Genomic DNA, 10,106 nt, shown 5'->3' with positions numbered 1-10,106 from the left:
TGGGCTCCTTTTGAGCAGCACAGCAGATCCTTCCTCTGGGCCATCTCCATGGGCCAGACCTCCCCCCACCCAAAGGCATTCCTGTTCAACTCTGGACCCTGATTTATTGGCTGACCTAAAGGCCTCAGTCCCCATTTTCCCCAATCCAGCCCCACCAAGCAGAAAACGGGGTGATAATACTACGTCAAAGAGCCTAACTCAGCCAGAGATTTGGCAAAGAAGGATTAAAAAAAAGTTGCCTAGTCACTAACATAGTAGGCTCCGGGGTCTCTACAGGCTTCTTTCTTGCAGAGAAATGCTTACCCAGAACACTTGCTAATTCCTAATCACCAAGTGTGACTTGTGCCAATAATAGTAGCCCTTTTAATATCTTTAAAAAATAAAAAAAAAAAAGTTGCCCTTATTATTGCCATCATTAGCTTCACACCTGTATCACATACATATATTCTTCCATTTTCACACCAACTCTAGGGGATGTGATTGTCTCCACTCGAGAGAAGAGAAATTCAGGTGACCTTCCCCAAGGTCACAGAGCCAGAATGGCTGGCCTAGATCTGAACTTGGGCCAGCGGCACCACAGCCATAACACTGCCTTCCATTGCTATTGTCTGGGTGAGGCGGCTGACAGCAATGGCTCTGTTCATCTTGATCTGGATGATATTCTAAATGCTCTCATCTCATTGGAATCTCACTGCCTCCTATTTGACAGATGGGGAAACCAAGGCACAGGGAAAGGCATAGACATGCCTATAAGCCCAGCTGAGAGGAACGGGGACAGGCAGGCCCAGAAGCCAGGCAGGGCCAGGGAAGGGAGAAGCTGATGATGGGGAAGGTGTGTATGTACCTTGACCAGAAAGCTGCTGTCGCTCTCCTGGGTGACCATGACCACGGAGTCATGCAGCTTCTCATCAAAGTGAACGTGGCTGTGGGAGCCTTCTGCATCATGGCCTGCCGCAAAGCGGATACTCCGGACTCTGGGCTTGTTGCCTAGGAAGAGTGGGAGGAGGCCCTGAGGGCTGCTGCTTTCCCTGTCCCCAGGAAACTCCCCCAACTCATCCCCTCCTTGCCCTCAAGACTGCCCTTGACATCATCCAGCACCCACTGGCTGGGCTCTTTTCAGGGCTAGGTGGACACTGGGATCATGAGGCTTGAGGCCCCCACTCTGCTCCAACCTCCCCGTCCTTCCACAAAAATGCATGCCCCAAGAGTGGGTGTGGGGGGGACTCAGGAACTAATAGGACCCCTGCTTGGAGGGGATGGGGCTGGTGCCAGAGACAAGAAGGGACAGCCTTCCACATTCCCACCTAGCCAGGGATGGCCCTGGGGCCTACCCCGAGCTGTGTCAGTGCATGAGGGCCCTGCCTGCCCCTCCTGATGACCCCAACCTGAAGGGGCAGGGACAGGAATAGGCTGCAGGGGACCTGCCTAGGGATGGCAGAAACAACCTAGGTGAGGCTGCGGCTGCCACTAACCCTCACCGGTCACTGGCAAGCAAGAAGAGAGAACCCAGGGAAGCTTCCAGACCCACCCCAACACCTGCTTCCTTCCTCTGCCAAGCCCACCACCAAGGCCCTCAGCTGTCTCTGAGCTGGGCTGGGTTCTCCAAGGGCAGAGGGATGGGACAGGCAGGGTAGCTGGGAGCTGGGCTGAAGGCCTGGACTGGATGAATGCACAGGCTGGGGAGGCCAAGAGCATGGCTCTAGTCCTCTCGACCCCTGGCACCTAGGCCCTCCCAACAAGAGCCCTGCCCAGGGTCATCTTAGTGGGAGGACCTGGTCCAGCTGTGAGCCAGGCTCTTGGATACTCAGAGGCCCAGAGGGCCAGCATGGCACATTCGCAATCCCTGCTGAGACCCCCAGAACCCTCAAATCTCACCAGATCCACCTGCCTAAAACCCTCCCTTCTCCCTTCTGGACTCTGAACGAAACCCAGGTTCCCTTCTACAGCCTGTGGTGGCCCTCCCATATCACCAGTCTTGGTGCTCACCACAAGCCCCTCAGCACCCCCAACCCCCACAGTGGAATGGCAGGGACATGTGCACACACTTTCACAGACCAGCCTAAGGAGTCAGCAGGGCTCCTCAGGGGTCCCTGCTAGGGCGTGCATGAGCCCCAGGACCTGGCACAAACACTGGCATGTTCCCAGTCACATTCACACACCCGCACACACACACCCACACATGCACACACACACACACACAGAGGTGGCGCAGGCCCTACCTGCAGCAATGGCTCGTGCAAGCCCCACCAGGCCAAGAAGCCACTTACCCTTATTGGCTGCAGCCATGGACGCCCTCCCTGCCACGTAGCTCCTGCCGGATACCACCACTCACACTCAGCAGCCTCCCATGCTCCAGGGACACCAGTAGGAGCCTGAAGAATAGGGAGGGGGGAGGGCAGGAGTTAGGACCCCCCATGGACCCATGGTTCAGGGAGAGCAAAGGCACTCCCTTTAGGAAGGACTCAAACCCCTGCTGCTCTTGGTAGCCCAGGTGGGGCCTACACTCTCTAGCATGGGGGCTTCTGCCCACCCTCCACCACTGCCCACATTCGCCAAGAGCCCTCACCTCTCCCTGATACCCCATTGACTCAGGGTCCTGCCAGCATGTGCTGAGCTGCAGTTTCTAGGTACCAAAGCAACAGCATAGGGCTCCCATCCCCAGTACCCTCAGAGGCTGGCAGGAGGGGCAGCCTGGAAAGGAGCACTTTATTGGTACTTTCCAGGGGCCACTTCTGGTGCTGCTGACCCCAAAGGCTGGGCCTGGAGCCACATTATTCACGTCACGTGAGCAATGCAGCTGGGTGCAAGTCAGAGGCAACAGTGTGCTGGTGGTGGGCAAGAACGGGGACTACATAAAATAAACGTGTCCTAGTGCTTTCCCTCCTGGTGATCAGTCAGGGCCATATGCAAAACAGATGTCTGTGGAGGGAGTGTGCCCCCATCTGAACCCGCCTTCAGACCCTGCCCTGAGCCTCAGGCCTCCCTCCGGCTCAGCTCCCCAAGGTCAGCCTCAGCACAGGCGCCCCAGGAAGCCTCCGATGGGCCGAGCTGGGACCATCTGAGTATCAGAAAGAATAATGAGTGCAACTGATGGAAACAGATGGAACCCATAAAAGCAGTACATTCACAGAGATTATTAAAAAAGAAGAGAGAAAGCAAAACAAACAAATCCAAGCCCTCAAAAGCCTCATTTGTCACCACTGATAGTAGCAGTGCCCTCTTTACTCTGAAAGCTAGGGATTAAAGAAAAAGAATTCAGCCTGTCCCTTGGCCTTTCTTGTAACCAAATGGTCCTGGTGGTTGACGGAAAGCTCTTCTTTCAGGACGAATTCTTGCTAATAAACAACAAAGAAATGACCAAATGCTAAGTCATTCTGCAACCCTTAAAGGAAGAAATATTGGAGGCAACAAGAGTCAGTGGATGCTAAACCAGATGGCAAGGTTGACAGGAAGCAGATAAGGGTACCCAATGTCACTGACAGAGGACCTGGTGTTGTGTTTGTGTGTGTGTGTGTGTGTGTGTGTGTTTTGAGACAGAGTTTCGCTCTTGTCACCCAGGCTGGAGTGCAATGGCACGATCTTGGCTCACCGCAACATTCACCTCCTGGGTTCAAGTGATTCTCCTGCCTCAGCCTCTCAAGTAGCTGGGACTACAGGCTCATGCCACCACACCTGGCTAGTTTTCGTATTTTTAGTAGAGACAGGGTTTCACCGTTGGCCAGGTTGGTCTTGAACTCCTGACCTCAAGTGATCCCCCGACCTCGGCCTCCCAAAGTGCTGATTAACAGGTGTGAGCCATCACGCTGGTCCGAAGACCTGCTGTTTAAGGGGAATAGCACAAGTGTGCAATGGAGAGATGTGACTTCTCCCAGTCACCCACTGGTCTATCTCTCTACTCTCTGCAGGACAGCCTGTCACACTGAGGCCTCCTGAAGTGAGGCAGCCCAAAGTCAAGCATCACTGACAAGGGATTCCTGCCAAAAAGGTTTAACCTGGATCTAAACCAGCCTTTAGCTTCAGCTTCTCATTTGCTGAAAACACAGAGGACGGTGGAACAATTTAATGACTCCATGAGAAAGCAATGAGACAAGCCCAGAAGGCAGGACATTCTACAGGATGACTGACCCGTTTCTTTTTTTCAAACGGCAAGAAGAAAAATAAAGCAAGGGAGATTGTTCTAGATAGGGAAGTGGCAAACTACAGCTGATTATGCAGTTGATGGTACGGTTGCTGCCTGTTTTTTTTTTTTTTTTTTTTTTTTAGAAGATCTCACTCTGTCACCCAGGCTGGAGTGCAGTATGTGATCACAGCTCACTGCAGTCTTGATCTCCCAGACTCAAGCAATCCTCCCACCCCAGCCTCCCAAGTAGCTGAGACCACAGGCATCCGCCACCATGCCCGGCTAATTTTTGTAGAGACAGGGTTGCCCAGGCTGGTCTCAAAACTCCGGAGCTTAAGTGATCCACCCACCTCAGCCTCCCAAAGTGCTGGGATTACAAGCGTGAGCCTCTGGGCCTGGCAAATGAAGTTTTTTGCAAATAAAGGTTTACTAATAGAACACTACACTTCATTCGCTTACATGTTGTCTTTGCACTAAAACAAAGCTACTTCCGAGTAGTTATGATAAAGACCATATGTCCTGCAAAGTCTAAACCATTTATTATCTGGCCCTTCAAAGCAAGTTTGCCAACCCCTGTTCTAGATCAACACACTCTTAACAGACCAAAAAAGGATAATCTTCAGGTCAACTGACCTGTTTTATTCACCACATCAGCTGTGAGAAGAGAAATAAAGGAGAGAGTGTTTCAAACTAGCTATCAAAGAAGACATTTGTCGGGGCTAGGCACAGTGGCTCACACCTACAATCCCAGCACTTTGGGAGGCTGAGGTGGGTGGATCACCTGGGGTCAGGAGCTCAGGACCAGCCTAGCCAACATGGTGGAACCCTGTCTCTACTAAAAATACAAAAATTAGCCAGGCATAGTGGCATATGCCTATAATCCCAGCTACTCATGAGGCTGAAACAGAAGAATCACTTGAACCCAGGAGGCAGAGGTTGCAGTGAGCCAAGATCCCACCATTGCACTCCAGCCTGGGTGACAGAGTGAGATGCTGTATCCAAAAAAAAAAAAAAAGACATTTGGGGGATCTGGAAAATGTGAATGGCCTGGATATGAGGTGACACTAAGAAATGAGTTGATTTTGTTAGGTGAGATCATGGAACTGTACTAGTTAAGAAATATGTCCTTATTTTTTCAGGGAAACACACTTGAAGAATTTAGAGTGACCCAAGAGTGACACTGGCTCGTCAGTCCAGGGAAGGAAGAGAAACCACAGGGCGGCCTCATAGTCTGGGGCTGGGCCTGTGGAGGGCATAACCTCAAGGTCCCTCTGGTGTCGAGCTGCCCTGGGAGCGATGTGGCCTCACCTCACTCCCCACTTCTCAATGTAGGCAAAGTCCATCTTGCCTCTCACTCCCCACTCTCCCCACTCTCACCTTGCCTCACTTCACTCCCCACTTCTCAATGTGGGCAAAGTCCACAAGCTTTGCCTCCTGGTACTACCAGGAGCCCCCTTTGGCCACTGGACCAGGCCAGCAACCCCCTCTTGGAGGTGAGCTTCCAGGCCCCAGCCCAGGGTGCAGAAAGGGGAGCTACACCCATTCACCTCTGGCCAGGGCCATTGTGGGGTCGGTTGCCTCAGCCCTGGAATACTCAGCTTGTCCTTAGGGAATTTGGTCTTGGAGAGCAGCCTGCCCTAACCCCCCCAACTCCAGCTGCTCCCAAAGCTGTGAACTCAGAGCATATGACGAACGGCCAAGTGCAAGGGTGTCAGGCCCTCCTCCTACCTTGCAGAGGCTGTTCCAGCCACACCTCTGCAGCCAGGAGGCAGTGACAGACCAATGTCCACAAGGTCCCCCATCTCCCAGGATACTTCCTGGAGGCTCAGGTGAAACTGCACCAGTGGCTGGTAAGGAAAAGCTGCAGGCCCTTTTCACAAAGCACTCTGACCTGGTCCATACAGGACACCCTCTGTCTTGCCCCCAACCTACAGCCTGACCCCCGCCTGCCTTTGCCGAGACCATCCCTTCAGCCAGGAACAATCCCATCCTGCCCAGCCACACCCTGGACAAGGTCTCAGCCCCAGCATTTCTTTGTTTTTTTGAGATGGAGTCTCACTCTGTCACCAGGCTGGAGTGCAGTGGCACGTTCTCTGCTCACTGCAACCTCCGCCTCCCGGGTTTAAGCGATTCTCCAGCCTCAGCCTCCCAAGTACTCGGATTACAGGCATGCACCACCACAACCAGCTAATTTTATATTTTTCGTAGGGATGGGGTTTCACTGTGTTGTTCGGGCTGGTCTCCAACTCCTGACTTCAGGTGATCCACCTGCCTCAGCCTCCCAGAGTGCTGGGATTACAGGCGTGAGCCGCCATGCCCGGCCCCCAGCATTTCTTTTTTAAGGACACATACCCTGCAAATCCCAGGACAGGACTACAGCTCTTTACGGATTCCCTTTTGCACGTCTGGGATCATCTGATATCCCTCATCCCAACCTGACAAGGGTAGTGACTGTGTTTTTGTCAAACCCTGTGTCCCCAGCACTCAATGCAGCACCAGACAGGGAGCAGCTGTGTTCAGTTTATGTTTGTTGAATGAATGACCGCATCTCATTTGCTTGGAGGGCCTGGCCAAGGCCTGTACTTGGGCACTAAGTGATATGGTCAGAGCCAGCAACTCTGCCCTGGGGGGGTCTCAGGAAGCAGGACTCCCTACCCCACTCTCTTAGCCTACCCCTGCCCTGGGTGGCACGTCCCTCTCCCCTGTCCCCACCGCGTGGCCGCCCACTGGCATTCCTTGGGCCTTGCTGTAGTCAGGGTTATCTGTCCATGCCTGCTTTAGAGGGACATAGCCCATGCCCACTGAGGGCAGGACCCGTGTCTCATGCAGTGCCCAGTACTCAGTAAAGGGCAAACACTCAAGGCCTGTAACCCGGAAGCAAGTGACCTCAGGAGCCCAAAGGAAACGGAAAACCAAACCTCCTTTCTCAACCGAGAGCCTGCTGTTTGCTGACCCCCGGGAGCTGGACTCTTGTCCACATACAATTCCTCATCAGAAACAGGCAGAGGGCACTGGGCCTCCGCTGCTGTAGTGTACCCACAGAGAACAGCTAGGCCACCATGCAACCCCAGGCCCGGCCCCGCCTCCAGCCTCCTCCTGTGCCAATAAAGGCCTCACCGTGGCTCAAACCACACGGCCCCTAGAGGCAGCAGTCCTGGTTCAAATTCAGGATCTGCCCTTGCTGGCTGCACGGGTGAGTTCTTTCACTTCTCTGTCCCTGTTTCCTAATGTGTAACACAGAAATAAGCAGTGGCCTCTTCCTCCCAGGGTTTTGTGCAACTGTGTCTGAAGCTCTGTGACAATGCACCCCCAACCTCTGCAAAAAGCAAACCCCCAAAGGCCTGGTTTCTAAAGCAAAAGCAATTTCAGCAGCACTGTCAGAGAGGCACATCAGGCCAATCCTGGAGGAGCCAGGAATGACCCTTAGAGTGGGCCCCAGGGACGTCAGCCTTCTTGGAAAACAGCTCAAGGGTTGAGAGGGCCTCCCTCCTCCTGCCTCCCCCTTGTCCCACTCCCACAGCAGCCAGGTCCCTAGCGAGGGTCAGAGAACAGATGCTGGGAGTGTCCAGTCCCCCTAATCAGAGGGGCTCACAAGAAAGATGTTCACAATGTACATCCTGGGAAACTGGGAAATGACCAGGGAGGAACATGGTGCCCCTAGCCTCAGCAACAACAACAACAAATTATATCCTCAAAAATATACCCTCCCCTCTGAGATGGGCTGTCAGCAAGTCAGGGTGGGACCCTGGACTGTCACAAGATGCGAAGGGCTGGAAAGCTGGGACAAGGGCCTTGGGGGCGGCTTTGGCTCACAGTTACTAGGGAAACTGGGGGAATATTCCCTCTGGGGACAGAGAGCTGCCAGCTCAGGCCCCTTGTTAGTTTTAGAGAGAAAGTCTGCTTCGAGGCCACCCTACCCAGAGATACGGCAAGTGGACAGACAGATGGATGATTATATAGGAGCCCAGAGTTCTCAGCACCCTCAGCCCCTGCTCCACAGGGCACTCCTACCGCTCCAGGCTGCCCCATGCTGAGACCCAAGGCTCCAGGCTGGATGGAGGGCCAAAGATGGTGTGTCCATGGCAAAGTGAAGCTCCCAAACCCGCCACCCTCTGGCCCTCCAACCCAAAGATCCCTCTCCCCAGAGGTGTCCCCATACCCCAAGGTGTCACATGGCCAGCCCCAGCTTGTCCTCTGTCCTGTGGCTGGGAGCATGCTCCCAACCTCTAAGGCCTCATTTCTCATTCCTTCTTCAATCCCCATTCTCAACGTGGTTCGAGGTCTTTGTCTCTGAGCCAGGAACTCCACAACATTCCACCCTCCCTACCTCTTCCTCTCCTACCCCAGTCTGGGGCTCAGTCCTGGCTCAAGCACTCAGACCAACAGAAACACTGTGTAGCTTCCCATTAAAGCTCACGCCTGTAAAAAGAACACCCATTGAGGCCTTTAGATGGGACCACACTAACCTGATGATTCTCAGGACTGGACACAGCAGGGGCCACACATACTCAGAACAAAGCCTGGAAAGGTAAGGCTGGAGGTCAGTGGTTGTTGCAGCTTCACATCAACTAAGCCTTCAAGTGATTTCATTTCCTTCTCTTTCCACCAAGCCAAAGGTGCAAGGATAAGTACAGTGAGGTGCTGGTGGTAGGAGTGGAGGAATATGGAAAAGAGACCCCCACCACTCACACCTTCCTGCCTCCCCAACTAGTGCTGCCCTCAGCATTCTCCCCACCATGCCCTCAGCTAGTGGGTGCTTAGCCTCCAGACCTCATGCCCCACCTAGACCCTGCCCTGGGCCTGTGATCCAAAGGTCCCAAGAAGCAGAGGCCAGGCTGGATCCAGGGGGTCAGCCCAGGGGAGGATGGGAGCACACAGGATTATCTCCTAGGGACAGGGCTGCTGTCTCTTAGCTCAGGATGGATAGGATGGGGGGACATCGATCTACATTTACTCTCCACAGAAGACCAGAATGGGAGGGGGATGGGGTGCTGTCCGGACTTCAGCTCCCTCGGGCAGAAAAATACCCCACCCTCATTTTCCAATGCCAAGATTCAAGAGGAAAGAAAAGCGGAGACTTCCCTTTCTCAGTCCCTGCTTACTAATGGGAACACTGGTCCAGAACCTACATCCAGTCCCTCCTCCTTCGTGCTACCGGGAGGGAGGTGCAGGGCAAGGTCCCGAGGCCCCAGGGGCCCAGGTATAGGACCCTTTATCCTATCTGGCGGCCATCCCCGTGGGTGTGGCGCCCCCGCCCCACCCCATTCTTGTCATCTCAGGGGAAGGAGGTAAATGCAATCGGACGTCCCCCAGCCAATCCATCCTGAGCTGCGAGGCGGCGGCTCTGTCCCTCGGAGATAATCCTATACGCTCCCCACCCTCAGTCACCTCGGCTGACGCAGGAGTCTCCAGAGCCCGCACTCCCAAACATCACTGCCCTCCTTCCTGAGGGTGCCGAGGCTCGGAGGCTCAGAGATGCTACTCGTCCAAGGTCATGCAGCGAGGCAGCTGCAATGATCAGGGTCGTGGGGAGAAGGGGGCGCTAACCCCATTACGCCCCCGCCCTCTCTACGGCACTGGTGCCCCCGGATAATCGCTTCGCGGAAAACGCCCCAGCTGGAGCAGCTAAGGGTCACTGCGCCCTGGGAACCTGACATCACTCTAGCTCAGGTGCTGAGGAGTCCCAGGCTCGGCCCGGACAGCGAAGCCCCCACCCCAGCCCTGCCACAGCGGCCGCTGGGGTCCCAGGCACTGACTGCTGAGGACAGGGCAGGGACCGGGAGGGGACCTCGGCGAGCGGGGAGGAACCGGGAGACAGGGAGCAGAGGGGTGGTCTCACCTGGCGGAGTGTGCCCCGGGGCCGGGGAGGGCAGGGACAACCGCTGCGGCGGCGTCTACAAGGGTTCAACGCCGAGCACGAGGCAGGGAGCCCCGCGCCGCCGCCGACCGCCAGTCGGCACGCCCTCACCTCCGCCTCCGCCCATTG

The 10,106-nt window shown here is 54.9% G+C and overlaps 1 protein-coding gene across 2 annotated transcripts in view; it reads right to left on the bottom strand.

Moving 5' to 3' along the window:
* Positions 1-10,106, bottom strand: part of ADISSP (adipose secreted signaling protein) — a 14,770-nt gene extending 4,664 nt beyond the window's left edge. Inside the window, exons 1-4 of one of the 2 annotated variants that reach the window (XM_010351813.3) lie at positions 9,960-10,106; positions 8,587-8,640; positions 2,268-2,372; positions 845-987 (exon numbers count right to left, since the gene is read on the bottom strand). In XM_010351813.3, coding sequence (XP_010350115.1) covers positions 845-987; positions 2,268-2,286 — 162 coding nt within the window. In that variant the 5' untranslated portion in view covers positions 2,287-2,372; positions 8,587-8,640; positions 9,960-10,106. The remainder of the gene's footprint in view (positions 1-844; positions 988-2,267; positions 2,373-8,586; positions 8,641-9,959) is intronic. The other variant, XM_003941077.4, reaches the window with a different exon arrangement.

Source organism: Saimiri boliviensis, chromosome 9 (assembly GCF_048565385.1).
Source record: "Saimiri boliviensis isolate mSaiBol1 chromosome 9, mSaiBol1.pri, whole genome shotgun sequence".
NCBI lineage: Eukaryota > Metazoa > Chordata > Mammalia > Primates > Cebidae > Saimiri > Saimiri boliviensis.
The sequence above is the reverse complement of the archived record's forward strand: the minus strand, read 5'-3'. Positions and strand labels throughout refer to the sequence as shown.